Genomic DNA, 16,237 nt, shown 5'->3' with positions numbered 1-16,237 from the left:
AACTTATTGTGGGTGATTTTAATGTCCACATAGATAATGCTACAGACAAACCTTCTATAAAATTCATCAGTTGGATGAAATCTATTAATTTTACCCAGCATGTGTCAGGGCCCACTCACAACAAGGGATATGTTTTAGATGGTTTTCACACTGGGTCGGAACACTGAGTCTTTTTATTCTCAGGACATTTGACCGTCCTGACCACATGCGTGTTGTTTTTAATTTATTTTCCGATTTGAATCCTGTTACTGGTCATCATATAATTACGTCTCGTATTTTTAATAATTTTTCATCAGATATATTTTCTGCTTTTTTAATGTTTATGATACTTTTGCCCTGAACAAAGATCTTAATATGGTATCATGCATTCTTTTAATAATCACTGTGTATCTGTATTTGTTAAAGTGGTTTCTTTTAAAACCAGAAATGCCACCTCTGCTAAAACTTTATCCTGGATGAATGACAGAATTTACTTTTTCAAGCATAGCTGAAAGTGAAACATTTGTGGAAATCCACAAAGCTCCAAGTTCTTTTTTTTAAATCTAAGAGATCTTGGTGAAATATCTGAGGGCTACACTTTTTAAATTTAATCCAAAACAGCTGATTGAATTCGAAAGTTTTATTTGACACAGTCAGAAGCATTGTTTAAGAGTTTGGTATTCTTCCCATTTAAAAATAACAAAAAAAAAAGAAGAAAAAAACTCAAATGCTGTCCCCCCTCCCTTTCAGAATTTAAGGCCAAATTTCAAAATTGCCTTTTATCAGTAAAATTTTAGAAAAAATGGTGTCCAACCACCTTTCAGAAGTTTTCACCAGTCACAACATTTTAAGTAAATTTCAGTCTAGGCTTCACCAGATGCAGTTTACTAAAACAGTTCTTCTTAGAGTTTGAAATTATGTTTTAATGCATAGAGATGCAAGTGAATTTTTAGTCCTTGTACTCTTGAATCTCACAGCTACTCTCTTTGTGTTTAAATTGAACAAAACACTGAGATTGTTTTGAAATCGGATTTAATGTAACTTAACATGCTACAATAAAATAGATGTGACAAATACACAGTCCAGCCTGTTGTTTTGCTTTTATTTTATTTTTTTTTAACTCACACACACTCGGTGTATAAATGCTCAATCAACAATCATTTTATTCAATATAATTCTCATTATTCCATACAACACTTTGAGCAAAAACGTCCAGACAGGATATGTGGACAGGAGGGTGTCCGCCAGATCGCGAAGTGTCTGAGCGTTTCTCACATTCTTATAGCATCAGCCCCCCTCCAAAGTCATAAAACCTAAACATCCACATTTTTTCTCTCTCAGTGAGCCTAGGTTATGACCTTGGCTTCCTGTGCAGTATGTTCTGTTATTTCTATTCAGACAAATAAGGCCATGATTCTCTGAAAACAGTATTTCTTATAACTCAGCAATATAATGCATCATAAAATAATATCATTCATTCACCATAAATCAGCAGTCTAATGTAATACAAATCAGTTTAATAAATGTAATAGTTATCACCTTCTTCTAAGTCAGGAGAATAATGCAAACTAAAACTACATAATAATTTCACAGTCTTTAATTAGGGGTATAACGTGGCATAAGATAATATAATAATCTCACAAAAGTAAAAGAATATTAAAATCAAAAATGAAATCAGACAAAGAAAGTGAATCTACATTCTGAATATGATTACTTACTCAGAAACAAACTAAAACAACTTTCTTCATACGTGAAAACTGAATATATAAATACTTGACATACCCCAGAAATAAAAACAACTTTAAATTCTAATGGAATTTTTTTTTTTTTTGTCTTAGTAGAATATTACCACATACAGACTCAGGTAACCATGAGAAACATAAATGTATATTTGAAAAAAAATATAACAACAACAAAACCAAAACAAGGCACATTTTGTAATTCCTCTTACTAGTTCTGAAACGACTCTTTGAGACTTTTTTTTGCCTGGTCTCTTGTGATTTGTTTCCAAGCTAGTGGAATATCAGCAGGTATTGCACTACATTTTGTAGCAAAATCATTATTGTACTTTGCCATTATAAATTTCCAGTAGTCTGATGCCTCAAGGCTAACATCTGGAGGGATTCTCCAGTCTGGAAAAATTTCCTTGTAACGCTTGTAAGGATGATATTTATCGTTTGTGGCACTGCATTTAAATTGGACGTCACTGATCACGAGAGAGGAGCATATGTCAGTGACAAGTTTTTGTGTTTTTTCCCACCTGTAGTTACCCAGACCCTGAGGCTGATGCAGTGAAGCAAAGTGCTCAACATGGCCTCCTCCTCCTGCATCACAGGGGGCTTTGCAGAATGGACACTGTTTGCCACAACCAACCAGTTTGTTGAAAAGCTCATTCTGGGGATTCACTTTGAGGTGTTTTAGTTTCGTTTCAAAGTTTGAGTTTTTAAACTTTATTTTAACATCATCTTCCATTTTATTCACAGACACTGTGAGCCAGTTAGCAAACTGTTCCTTGTTAGCATTATTCAGGATCATGAAAGCACCAAGAGCATCCTGGGAAATGACCAGTGTATGACCAAGTTCTTTACAAATATCTTCAACAAATGTCTTCAAGTCATCACTCTTTCCTCTTTTGGCCTTGTTGATTGCATCATTTATGCTTTTGATACATGACTGGAGATGTCTGCACTCAAACTCAGATACTGACACAATTGAGAAGTGCTCCACTATTTGGTTGAGTATCCATGTCTTTACATAATTCTCATATGAGTCAATGTAGCTCACATATTTTTTAAGATCATCGTTGGAAAGTAAATCCAGTAAAACTGAATACTGAAAGGACATTCGTGTGCTGAACTGCTCACATCTCCGCATTTCATCAATGATATCAGGTCCCAGGGATCGACTCACAAAGTCTTCAACAGCAGGCTTTAAACATTTGTTGGTGAATTCTTCTGTCTTCTTCTGACACTGGTCTCTTTTATTGAAGATATCTTTGAAATCATCAAGAAACTTTTCCTTATTTTTTTCCAGACATCTGTAGGGATCATTTGCTTGGATGAAATCTTCATGCATTTTCTGAAACGCTCTGGCTGCAAATCCACAGATGTACTGTTTCAGAGAAACTTCAAACTTGATGTCTGTCTGAACATCTTTATAGCTTTGTAGTTTCTCCTCAATCATTTGTAAGATATCCTGGATGTAAGTGTCAGTGTAATTGTTTTTTCCTTTTACTGTTTCACTTACAAACTGAGTGCAGGCATCTATGATGCTGTCAGCCAGTTTTTGTACCGCCATTATGGGATCTGGAATGTTGAAAATCTTGCTCAGTGCCAGAGCAAATATGTTTTTTTTTCGTTCACCTGTATATTTGAAAGGCTCGTTTCCACAGTTTTGCAGACGCTGTTGGCTTAACAATTCACATACATGACTCCCCCTGCGTGACAGATTGTTTCTCAGGCAGTGATGTACGCTGGTGAAGACATCTGTTGTCCTTTGTTCAGAAAAAGAAAGTTTCTTCAGAGTTTCACGCCACATCTTGTGAAATTCATTTTCCAGTTCTATCTTTCCCATTTGGATATTCTTTTTCCGACATTCATCAATTAGTGCACAAACTGCCTTTTCAATCTCTTTTGTACACTGTAAAATGTAATATTGTGTTTAATTAAAAATATTAAATAGGCTGAACTCAATTTTTATCAATTTGTTATTAGAACTCAATTTAAATAAGTTACCAGTACTTTTTATGCAAAAACGCTGATAAACTCCATTTATTTGAGTTGTCTTAACTTAGAAAAACTAAGTAAGCTGGAAGTTTTGCTTCTCAGTGCGGAAGGATGAAAGATGTGTTTTGAAAATGCCACGTGACTACCGTCCTCCTCCCTCGCGGATCAGTCCGCATGTTCATGGTGCATTTTTTATGGAATTGAGCAAACCTGGAGAAGCGTCAGCTCAAGATATTATTGTTGTCATTGCTGTGGATCTTTACCTGATACACTGACTTGGTGAGTAAATGTTTACTCTTATTCAAACTGATTTTGTGGCTTCTCTTAGTTTAGCACCAGGTTTAAAATCTTGCTAGCTAGTTAGTGTTAGCCTAGCGTTGCTGCTGCCGCTGGGCTCGTCTTACTTAAAAATTAACACCACAGCCTTAAAAACCTTACATAAAACTATGTGGTGAAATTTTCTGTTGATTGTTTGAAATAAATAAGTGAGATAAGAGCCCAGACAAAATTCTTCGGGAGGTGCAGCTGTTAGGGGTGGGGTGGGGGTGGGGGGTGGATAACAGAGCTCTCCGAAAACGTGGAAGCACTTTTGCAAATATGTGATATTTTGATAAATTAAGTAGATATTTGAGCATTACATAGCTACATTGTCGCCTGAAAATATCTTAAAAGGTTATTTTGTGACCCAGAAAGGGTAGTCTGGGGAAAAGGAGGATCGCATTTGTCGGCCACGGTTGTCGGAGCCTGTGCGTACTTGTAAGCGCGGCAATGGCGGAGGAGCGCCGCTGAAAAACTTATTACTTTTTCTGGGTCACAAAATAAACTTTTAAGATATTTTCAGGCGAGAATGTAGCTGTGTAAATTTCAAATATCTGCTCGATTTATCAAGACATCACATATTTGCAAAAATGCTCCGACGTTTTCGGAGACGTCTTTTTTTTTTTTTTCATGCTTTGTGGCAGCTTTAGAACATCTGTGGCATCTATTAATGTCAAATCTAGCCTTTATTTAACAACATAAGCAAACTCTATGTTACAATGGTTGCACAGCCATTAAGGATCAAATCAGTTTCTGAAAAATGTTCTGTTTTTTCTCCCTCTGCTTGCTTCTTACTGTCTTTGAGGCTCGGGACCAGCACTCCTGTTGTTGGACAGAAAGACATCAACTCAGTGGTAAGTATTTTGGTTTTCCAATATATTAGCAACTGTCAGTGACATTTATATTAATCAGGCTGAACTTTAATCATACTTTAGATCAGCCTGTTTTACTTGTTGTTTTATTTGTGCTTTGGTTTGGGGAAGTTGTTTCTTTACTGATCTTTTCCTGTCTTCTGTTGTTAGACTTGAGATATGACTGCACTATGCTGTTGCTGGTGACCACAGTTAATTCTACAAGACATGCTGTGTAAGTAAACAAACAACAACAGTTTGGTCTGCATTTCTTGAAAGATCACATCCCCCAAACTTAGTTTAGAGGGTCTACACTGTATATAGTGAAGTCTGCAAGTTTTCTAACAGCAAAATCTGTTTTGTGCCCAAAATCATTTTGCACATCATTAGAATGAAAGTTATTGGTAAATGGCCTGTATTTATTTAGCGCTTTTCTGGTCCCTAAGGACCCCAAAGCGCTTTACATATCCAGTCATTCACCCATTCATACACACATTCACACACTGGTGATGGCAAGCTACGTTGTAGCCACAGCCACCCTGGGGCGCACTGACAGAGGGGAGGCCATGTTTGCATAGCCCTTTTTTAAAATGATGCTTTCATGACATTATTGTGTGTTGGGTGGTGGTCAGGGTTATCCAGACTGACAATTTGGGACATTGAATGTCACCTCTCCGGTGGGGAGGGAGCCTGAAATTGTCTAAATTGGAGTCTGTTTTATACCAAATGCAGAAAAAAATGTTTTAAGAAAGCAATTAAGTTCATGTTCCAAAAAATATGATTGTTTGCTTGCAGGACAACAGGAGAGATGAGTCCTCCGTCACAGATGGTGTGGTCAGTGAAGATGGTCGCCTGCAGGTTCAAGCTCATTGCATCTCCAACCCACATCCACTGCCACTGTACTTAAGGGAAGTTAAAGACTTTCTTCTGCACTTACATTTGGATCACCTCGATCCATGACAGTCATTCAGGCAGTAATGCCTGGACTGGAAACAAGCATCCTTAAAATAATACAACATTCCAGCTCCTGTGTTGGAATGGAAAACAAATGTGTTGTTTAAATTAGAGACTGCACTTGTGACAGAACAACAAATATTTTATTTTGATTATATAAGTAATGTAAGTACAAAACAAACTTGTGGTAGGCCTAAACTTATTTTCAGAATAATTAAATCTGAGACTTTGTTTCATTGTAAGATTATAACAGTGATGGCAATATAATTGTTTGTTGTTCAGCAGAACAGTGTCCAGTATGTTGGCTGTTATACTTTGTTGTGTTTGAAAATAAAAGTTGGGCTGATTTTAACATCATTACAAAAATTGTTGTTAATTATTTTTAAAAATATTCATGGTACCACAAATTGTTTTTTCATTTAGTTGAACTTAACATGTTTGTCAGTAGGTAAACAATTAGTATTGTACAGTCAGAAATATCAAGTTATTGTTAATACTGCAAGTCTGCAGTATTATGTCTGTTAGGACAACTTATACATTAGTTGTCCTAACAGTCATCTTAAGTAAGCTTTACTTAGTTTTTTTGAGGCAACGAGTTTCCATAATTTTTTTGAGTTCTGGGAACTAACAAGGCTGTACAGTGTACTCAAAATGAGTAAGTTGCCCTAACTTGGTCATCTTACGTAAACTTGATCCAATTTTTTTGAGTTCTGGGAACAAATGAGCTTGTACAGAGTACTCAAAGTAAATAAGTTGTCCTAACTTAGTCATTTTTAGCTAAGCTTTACTCAATTTTTTTGAGGCAACGAGTTTCCATAATTTTTTTGAGTTCTGGGAACTAATTAGATTTTACAGTGTATGATTTTCTTTGATTTTTTCAATTTCTGCCCTTTTCTCTCTGATTTCTGCTGCTACAGTGAGCTGATTAAAAACAGATCTTTCCATTTCACGCCGAAGGCTCTTTGCACTGTTTGCGAATTCCTCTTTATATCCTTCTACAAGATAAACATGACCCTCTGTTTGCTTGAAATACTGTGTCAGATTGTCAAGAAGTTTTTTCTCCCATGTGGACAGCACTGTGGTGGCTTCAATTTTCAAGCATGCGAGAAAGTCTCTCATGTCAGAAGATTCAAATTTTACAGCAACTTTACCAAAATTGGAGATTCTTGTTTCTACATTTGTTACCCAGGTGTACATTTCTTTTCTGAATTCCCACTCCCATTTGTTGAATTCTGTGCAGAGTCTCATGTATGCATCAGCTACTAGACTGTTTCTGAAGCTGAAGATGAAGTTTTCGTGCTTTACTGCAGTCCACAGACTTGTCACCCACTCTTTAAACTCCATGACATCATTAGCAGATGACTCACAGTTTCCCAGCAGTTGGATGATGTTTTTCTTGAGCTCATATACAGCCTCACTGTAGCCTGCATTGACTGGTGCCATTGGTGGGTTTCCATTCCAGAGTCCAGGAATGTACCAGTTCCCAGTGTCTGGACTGTACTCCATCACATCAGTGAAGCTCTTGTTCTCCTCTTTCTTTTCCATTTTGGCTGCTGCCTTGGTCATCTCATTTAACTGTTCCAGGAGCAGTTTCCTGTCTCGTGAGTTCTTATGGGCAGAAACATCGGACACATTCTGGTGAACAAACACACATTTTGGCTTTTTTCCCACCTCCTTCATCCTGAGAAAAGCATGCACAACTATTTGTAGGATGTCCTTCATTTCAGTTGAGTTCTCCATTGCAACATTGACAACTGTGACATCACTCAGCCCCACAACAAGTGTAGCAAGCTCATTGTCATGCTCATAACTGTTGTCCAGTTGTGCAAGTTCTGGTGACTTTAAGCCCTCAGTGTCAATGATCAGCATGAAGTCACAGTTTAGGACTTTTTTCATGTCTTCATTGATTTTGATGAGCAACATAAAGGCACCTCGAGTACATCGACCACTGCTGACTGCAAACTGCACTCCAAACATGGTGTTAAGGAGAGTGGACTTTCCTGTGCTCTGAACTCCAAGAACTGTGACTACACGTATCTTTCTGTTTGGAGACACCAAGTCACTGAGCTGAGAGAGAACATCACACACCCATCTGAGAGGGATGTTGGATGCATCTCCATCTACAAGCTCAAGAGGAAATCCATCAAGCAACAACTCTGCACACAGTTTGGGCAGATGTTGCAACTGTTTACGAGCTCGATCTGTTTTTGGAAGGGACAGTGAGGCTTCATAGATCTGACCCATTTCACGGAAGAAGTGTTCAGTCCCCAGAGAACTGTTGGAAATTTGTCTGTCAATTTTGTTGATCTCCTCTTTGTTCTCAGAGTTCTTGCATATTTCTTTATATTTCTCCCTTAGTTCAGACAGTTTTATACGAGACAGGTTATCAAGGTTCATTCGCATCCATTTCAGGAAATAAAACCTCTCTGTTCCTGGGCTTGATATTGCCTTGATGAAGCATGTCATAGCCGTCGACATGTCATACTTGTTCTGCTTTTTCCGCATCCCTTGTTTCTTTAGCTGAAGTTCACTTTTGTAATCTTCTATATTTCCAGAGCCAACATTTCGAAGTCGAAATTCTTCCTTCTCTAAACAGGTCAGTTCTTTCCATATTTGTCCTTGCCGGGGAAGCTGATCTTCTTTGTATTTAAGGATGTCTTGAATTTCCTCAGTTATCGCCTCAGCATTTGTCCTTGCAGTCTGGCACTCTCGAGAGTCTTCATCAACCAGGATCCCCAGTTGACGGGCAATGTCTGCCATCTGCTCTATTGTCATCTTCATCCTTGTGTTTTCAACTACATCTGTGATAGTTTTTCTCAGATCGTTTAACAAGACAGCATCATTTTTCTCTTTTAACTTAATAATGATGTTGTATTTAGTCAAACCCATTTCAGCAGCTAAGTTTTTCCGAGCATTTTTACTGAAGTGCTTACTCTCATAGTTACCCACTAAGAAGATCTGTCCATTGTGCTTTTGGTTGGTAAGTAGACTGATCTTAGCATCTAAATGGTCAAAGAACACAAAAACTGCTGCAGATGTCTGACACAAAAAGGAGTATTGTGTTACAAATGAAGCAATGTCCCCACGAAGGTTAGCTACAGCCACTGGCTCACTGAAAATATCAATGTTAGGGTTTCCACATGGAAGATACCAAGTCATTTCAGTCATTCCGTTGGATATTGTCTTTGGACTGTCACCACACTCCATGTTGCGATGAACAAAGGTATCATGGTACTGCTGAGAATTGCTCAGAAGTTTATTGAGAATCTCTGACTTGGACAAGGAGCACTCACCCAGTCTGACAAAAGAGATCATTGGAAGTTTAGAGAGAACAATTCTGTCTTCAATGAAGCCCTTGGAATTTGAGAGAGACTGAGGTCTGTACTTCTTAACAATGTCCCTCATGGCCCACAGCATGAGTGTGCACTTATTGGTGTCATGGTTAGGAAGCAGCAGGGGAACAGAGAACTGACACATGGACATTTTTAGTGCCATTTCTTGCTGTACAAAAACATCAGAACCCAGAAAGAGACCAGTGATTATGTCAAGGGGGTTTAGCTTGCTACCAGTGTTTGGGCTCTCAAACAGATCATCAAGATCTAAGTTTGAATCCCGTGATTTATCATCAGAGTCTGATTCACACACTGATTTCACATTTCTCGCTGTCACATTAACCATCATCAGTTTCTTTAGAAAACACAAAGGAACGTCTGAATTACTCTTGACAGGTTGATCAGTGATGGTCTTCTTATCAATCTCAAGTATTCTGCCAAGCGATAGCTTCTCTCCATAGTAGTGTTCAATGTCCATATCCTCCATTAGGTCTTTCAGCTTTGTCACTGTGAAAGTAAACACAGAACAGAACATATGGAATAGGGTCTTTGCTTTTGGTTTAACATTTGAACAACGCTATTATTTCACGTCACTACAAAGTGTCAAAAATCAAACTAATTTAAGCCTAAACAATACCAGTGGGTTTTTGGTTTTTTTTGTTTGTTTGTATTTTTGGCACAGCACTGGAACAAATGCAAATATCCGCAAGTTGCTGTACACTACCTAAGTTTGTACGCATCTTCTTAACACATTTTCTTTGTTACTTATATTTTGATTCGTCAAAATAGCCCCACTTTGCTTTGATTACTGGTTTGCACACTCTTTGCATTCTCTCAATGACCTTCATGAGGTAGTCGCCTGAAATGGTTATCCAACAGTCTTGAAGGAGTTCCTACAGATGCTTAGCACTTGTTGGCCCCGTTGTCTTCAATCTGCAGTCCATCTCATCCCACTTATCCTCTTTCCTACTCATTTTTCTGTTTATAGGCAAAGTCATCTTCTACAATAGATGCAACAGAAAATACAGATATTTTTTATTTATTTTTTATTTTCCTTTTTTTTCTCCTTTTTTCTTGTCTCTGTTTCAAGCTGAGTATATTTATTAGAATAAAAAAATATCTTTGTTGATGTTTGTTTCTCAGGCAGAGCAATGATGTTCCTGGTTCAAATTGCCCCCGGGTATGTTTAGTGATCTAAAAGTGTCAGAAACCAAAAAATTTTAACACAGATCCTGGTTCAATGATGAATTATCACTCACTTTTCATTAAAAAAAATGTCTATTAAAATTTTTTTTTTTTTAAACGTGCTTTGGAAGATCTTTCAGGACTTCCTGACCCCGGCATTGTTTTTATTATATTTTGTGCAGACAGTTTTACCTGATGTGTATTTGATGATGACGACCACTATATTCCACCATTTTTAGATATGATTGTCTTGCTTGGAGGGATATTGATAGCAGTTCCCTCATTTGGTTCAGAATCATTAGATTCAGAATTAACCTGAAGATTAGGGATGCAACGATACCAATTTTTTCAAACCGATCCGATACCGATACTTGGATCTGAGTACTTGCCGATACCGAGTACAAAAACCGATACTTCTACCACACACAAGTTAAACTTAACCAGTAGTAAAGAAACGACCCCAGACAACTCTTTAACACAAACGAAACGTTAACTGAACGTAAGGGCAGAGACAAATACTGTACAACACATCCCTTTTTTAAACTCAGATGATATTCCAATTCCTTAACCAAATGAAATACACTGTATAAATGAAATAATTCCCTTTCAAATTATATTAAACAACCCAACTTATGTTATCACCTTTTGGTAAGTGACTCACTAATATACACTCCAAAACACGTTATATAAATCCACTAAACATACAATATTCACACATGGGCCCCACACACACTCACATTCACACTTGTTGCAGGCCTGTTTGCTGCTCACGCCGGACGATGGCCATTCACCAGTCCCACACTAAATCCACTCCCTGCAGACCCGATGCTGTCTCTGCTACAGCGCGTTAGCCAGTCACTGTCCAGCTCTCCGACAGTCCATAGCGGCTGCCTCCGTGGCGCAGCCAAGCAGTCCGGGCTAGCCTTTAGTCTCGGCGGTCATGGCTGGGAACACAGTTTTCCACGGTGGTGCGACCGTTGAAACAAAAAGTCACTTCACCCACACTCTGTTGCGAAGCTCTCACACGGTTAGCTTTCTAGTCACACACTCTTTTGTGCTAGTTAACCTCAGTAAAACTAGCCGAGTCTCTCACTTTGGTTCAGCTAACCTCGTGCATCTCTCCATGCTGTTCTCTTCTGTGAACTGTGAACACCTTATGTGGCGTTCAAGTCCATGGGAATTATGAGTATCTACTCCCAAATTCCCATCCGGGCTACATTAGTATCGGTTCATGGTATCGGTTAACTTTTACGAGTACGAGTACGCACACATTTTACAGTATCGGCCCCGATACCCGATACCAGTATCGGGATCGGTGCATCCCTACTGAAGATGGTATTCATCTTCATCTTCAGACACATCCTCCTCAATCACATTCTCTATGATCAAAGGTGAGTTCCAGAGCCTCCACAGCTCCACGCCTCCACGGCTCTGGAACTCAGTCACAGTTGCAAAAAAACCAAAAAAAACAAACCAAAAAAAAAAAAACAGTGTTTGACACTTCTGACCCCTTTAACCTCCACTTTGACTGCTGAGTCAAATCGACCACCAAATACATGAAATTAACCAAATGAACCATTCACAATGAACCAAACAAACCATTTTCATTTCATGTTTTGGTTACACTTTAAGCCAAGTACAATAAATTTCAAATTAAAAAATACTTTTCAGCGTTTCAATTTCAAACTTTTACTCGAGTATTTTTAACACTAGTATCTGTACTTTTACTTAAGTACAGAATGTCTGTACTTTTATGCCACCTCTTCTATTCGAAGCAATGTATTGCTTCATTATTTAATACCTATGACACGCCTCTTTTGCTTACCTTCGTTTCCAGATGTCTCAACAGACTGGCTTTTGCCGTCATCCTTTTCTTCAGAGGCTTAATAAGGTACTCTGGTCTCACAATCCTGTGTGTGGAGTAGATCATGTAGTTAGTCTGTCACTTCCTTGCTACAAATTTAGCAGCAGGACAAAAAAAAGTAGGAATAAAATATGTTTTTGTTAATGGAAAAATAACAGATCATCTTGCTTAAAGCTACAAGAGGCAGCACATCAGTTTTTGCAGTTCTGCAGAACTGATAGCTGATTATTACCACCCATATAATACCAGACTGAACATGGTGTAGAGAGAAGGATGTTATGCTTAATAAATGCATTTCTACTGTTGGCTTTATTTAAAAAAATGTTTTAAAATATTTTTAAAAAATACATGAAAATACAATTACCCATCAAATTAAAATTAAACATATTTTCTTATATACACATATATCATGATGCACAACATTTCAGTTAACCTCCATTGTGGATGCAGACTGTCATCCAGCTGTTTTTTCTAAATTACTCAGGCACTATCTCTGAAAGTAGTGAGAGACAAGTCTAAATCTAGATACTCCAAGGACTGTTGCATTTCTCAAAATTCCAGTTGAGAGGTGTATCAAGCTTGTTGATGGCTAAAGGAACTGACTGATTGCAGTTATTTTTTCCAAAGAGCGTGAAACCAAATATTAAGTTGAGGGTGCCAATAATTCTGTCCAGCCCAGTTTTTGAGTTTTGCGAGAAATGCTGTCAAATTTTGTTTTTTTGTGTTGATCCACTACATATAAAGGAAGTTATAAACATGTGTATACCAAAACATTTGTAATTGTAACAATTTTCTGGGAGATATAGTGCATTTCCTGGAAAAAATCCAGGAGTGTCGATACTTTCGGTCATGACTGCATGATGGAGACAACAGCAACTACAGCTAGTTTTTGAATTTCTTTGTTCTTCACTGCCTGTTATCTATATAACAAAGCTTTGTAAATTTTGGGGAATTTGAAAAGTAGAAATAATATTTTTATTTCCTTTCGTTAATAATATTTTTCTTACTACATAATATGGCAGGTGGAGTTTTAAAAACAGCTGGCAGAAATGTCCTTTGAAGAGCTTAATTTTGAGGAATGTTTCCAGCATCTTATTGAATCCAGGAAGAATGTGACTGTATCATAATTGTGACCACAAAGTATTTTTTTACTGTTTACCCTTTCTGTGCCGTGACAGGTCAAGCATGATGAACTGTTTGTTTTACTCTAGTTTACAAAATGTAAACTGAATGCTAATCCACTATGGTGCTATATAAGCCACGTTACAAAGAAATTAACCCATAAGATTGCGTGGCCTGGAATTTCTGTTACCCATAATACCAAAAGCCATTAGACATGAGTGGAAAAAGCCTGCAATATTTTTTAAAAAGAGATCTTTTCTTTTTAATAATGTTCACCCAAAATAGCATTATTAAAGATTAATAATTTTTAGAAAGATTATTATTATTATTATTATTGTTATTATTATTATTATTGTTATTATTATTATTATTATTGTTGTTATTATTATTATTATTATTATTATAAGCCACTCTTTTATTATCATTAAAGAGTGGCTTACAAAAAGAATAACCATTCTTTTGGTTAGGTACAAGGACAGAACTCAAAGAGTAAAAAAAGAGGCAACAAAAACTATTGCTCAAGACTTCTTTAAAAAAAATGACGAGAAATATAAAGAAATATTCCTTATAAAATCCAAAGAAATGAGTGGTTTCTCTAGTCTTTTAAACATTATTATACACAATTGAGCACTGAACAAAAATCACAACCATGCATTCAAGGCAAAGCACTACCTCCCCCTTCAACCTCTTATGTAAAGTATTAAATGCTGGGCAAGACTCCAGTAAAAATACAATAAATCCTACAACCTTAGTGTTAGTTTTTTTTAAGTTGGCAGCTTGCCTTACCTTGTCTTTTTTCATTAGACACACTAAAGTGTTAAATTTAAATTCTAGCAAGCTGTTCAGAAAGAAATATTGTCTATTTGATGATATAATTGGCATTGGTTGACATGGAAATTTAGTGTCTTGATGCATGCTCAATCATACAGGTAAGGAAATCCCCAAAGGTTGATTCTGTTCCATCCAAGTGACTTCTTCTTCAGTCTGAATGAAGTGGTCACTTGGATGAGTGACAAAAGGTTTCTCCCACTGAAAATGCTGCGCCCAGATGAACAGACTCAACTTTTTGAAATGGAAATTTAATGTTGTTCACTTCACATGCTTTTGTAACTGCAATACACTACAGGAAGATATGATGGCAGTATTGCTTCTGATCTCAGCACTCAGTACTAACAGCACCACAAACCACAATGTACCACAACCATCAGAGCAATGGCAAAACAGAAGGGTGGAGAACATGAAAGAATAAAGGGTCACAGATTTTGAAAAGTGTGGGAGCATTTAACAGAAAACAAATTCAGACTATGCACACTACAACATTCCTTTCATGGCAGCACTCACATAACAGCTCTATCCCCCCCCTCCCGCTGCTATATGAATAGAGCTTAATGTCATGGTCCTGGGTCGGTGACCCAGTGTTTTTGAGTTTTGGACATTTAGGTTTTAGTTTCTCTCTCACTGTGTCTAGCCCCTTACCACTTTAGTATTACTTGAGTTCACATAACACCCACCCGAGTACTTTTATGGATCAAGAACCCATAAAAAGATGAAATCTGCATTCAATCCCCTCAGTGATGAATAAAAATGGCTAATACTGACAGAAACATGAGAAGAAGAAAAATAAACATACGGTTTAAGCTGAAACCCTCCTGTCTCTGATGAACTTTTGAAATAGCAGTTTAATTCTTTAAGCAGAATGGCCATCTTAAAATCTCACCCACTATTGTGTGCACTGTTCTAAAATAAGATTATAAACACTGACTTAAAATAAAACAAAATGTATTCCTGAGTAGTAATCATAATAAATGGGGCAGTGTGGCAAAATAATAAGACATGAGTTTGAAAAAGTCAATGTCAATATCATTCTACCTTTCCACCACTTCACCATCTTAGGGGTCTTGGGAGGCTGCAGCCTCTCCCAGCAATAGACTGATTACTGTTGTTATAGAAAGCATCTCTGCTGTAGCTCTGACTTTTAGTCTTCCATGTCAAGCAGATAACAGAAACATCAGTGACAAAATAATGGCATAATTATGGAAAAACAGCATACCTTTATCAAAGAGATCTGTCAGTTTCAAACATTTCATTCTGTCATCCGTTTTTTTTGTTGTTTGACTGTTGTTTTTTCCGCATTGGCAGTAGACTTGTTGTTCCTTTACTGTTGATATCTTTAAGCACATATAGCAAAGTGGAGCAGGGGGATTGTGGCCACTCCTTTTATGCTGTGGAGTGAACACTTTCACTTTCACTCAAGATCATGTGATTTTTTCTAAAGGTCACTTGCTGATCGGATGTTTAGTGGTTCGATCCCTAACCACCTGTTATGCCAGTTTTATATGAAAGCTAAAACGTTGGTTAGTGGGTGGTTCTTAAACAAGTAAAAAGAAAAAACTTCTTGTAATTTTCATGTTTTTGTTACAAAAATGTTAAAAAGAGATCATTGTGTGCCACAATTAAATTGAGTATTTTATAAGCTGCAGTTTTTGACAGTCAGTTAAGTACATTATCAAGACCAAACGTAGTAGTTGTATAGACTTTCACTTATAGATCCTCCTCCCCTCACACGCACGCACGCACACACACACACACACACGTAAAACTGACACAAACACAATCAGAGTTACAAAACATCACTACATGGGCTGCCAGTTTTTGCTAGCACTACCTAAATGATTTAAACGCATAGGTATTTGCAAAAATGGTGTAAGTGGGAGAGTTTTGAGGTGAAAAGTACTGCTAAATAGAAAGAACACAAACATTTTGCACACATTTGTCAGAAAAAACACTTTGCTGGAACCAAAGACTTATTTATTGTTATCTACCTTCTAAAGAAATATTGAGGCATCAAAAAACACTGTGACCCAATAATCACAGTAATAACTTAACTATGATTTGAGTACTAAAGTC

General features: G+C 37.2%; 2 protein-coding genes across 3 annotated transcripts; both read right to left on the bottom strand.

The window, feature by feature from the left end:
• Positions 1-1,878: 1,878 nt before the first annotated feature.
• LOC109200407 (interferon-induced very large GTPase 1-like) lies at positions 1,879-3,710 on the bottom strand. The gene has a single exon (XM_019355966.2). The coding sequence runs from the start codon at positions 3,550-3,552 to the stop codon at positions 1,930-1,932; it is 1,623 nt and encodes a 540-aa protein (XP_019211511.1). The 5' UTR covers positions 3,553-3,710; the 3' UTR covers positions 1,879-1,929.
• A 2,913-nt stretch (positions 3,711-6,623) lies between these two features.
• On the bottom strand, positions 6,624-15,532 carry LOC102077119 (up-regulator of cell proliferation-like). Of its 2 annotated transcripts, none has more exons than XM_019355965.2 (3): positions 15,381-15,532; positions 12,170-12,297; positions 6,624-9,666 (listed from the first exon to the last, which is right to left on the bottom strand). In XM_019355965.2, exon 3 carries the CDS (start codon positions 9,644-9,646, stop codon positions 6,677-6,679), a length of 2,970 nt encoding a protein of 989 aa, XP_019211510.1. In that variant the 5' UTR covers positions 9,647-9,666; positions 12,170-12,297; positions 15,381-15,532; the 3' UTR covers positions 6,624-6,676. The 2 variants fall into 2 exon arrangements, with proteins under 2 accessions (XP_019211510.1, XP_005466449.2); XM_005466392.4 differs by having other exon boundaries at positions 12,170-12,254.
• Positions 15,533-16,237: the final 705 nt, after the last annotated feature.

The sequence above is a fragment of the Oreochromis niloticus genome, unplaced genomic scaffold (assembly GCF_001858045.2).
Source record: "Oreochromis niloticus isolate F11D_XX unplaced genomic scaffold, O_niloticus_UMD_NMBU tig00000809_pilon, whole genome shotgun sequence".
Lineage (NCBI taxonomy): Eukaryota > Metazoa > Chordata > Actinopteri > Cichliformes > Cichlidae > Oreochromis > Oreochromis niloticus.
This window is presented reverse-complemented; position numbering and strand designations above follow the sequence as displayed.

Bases quoted from the DNA above. Each gene is read 5' to 3' on its own strand.
- LOC109200407 (XM_019355966.2), bottom strand. From the start codon at position 3,552: ATGGGAAAGATAGAACTGGAAAATGAATTTCACAAGATGTGGCGTGAA.
- LOC102077119 (XM_019355965.2), bottom strand. From the start codon at position 9,646: ATGGAGGATATGGACATTGAACACTACTATGGAGAGAAGCTATCGCTT.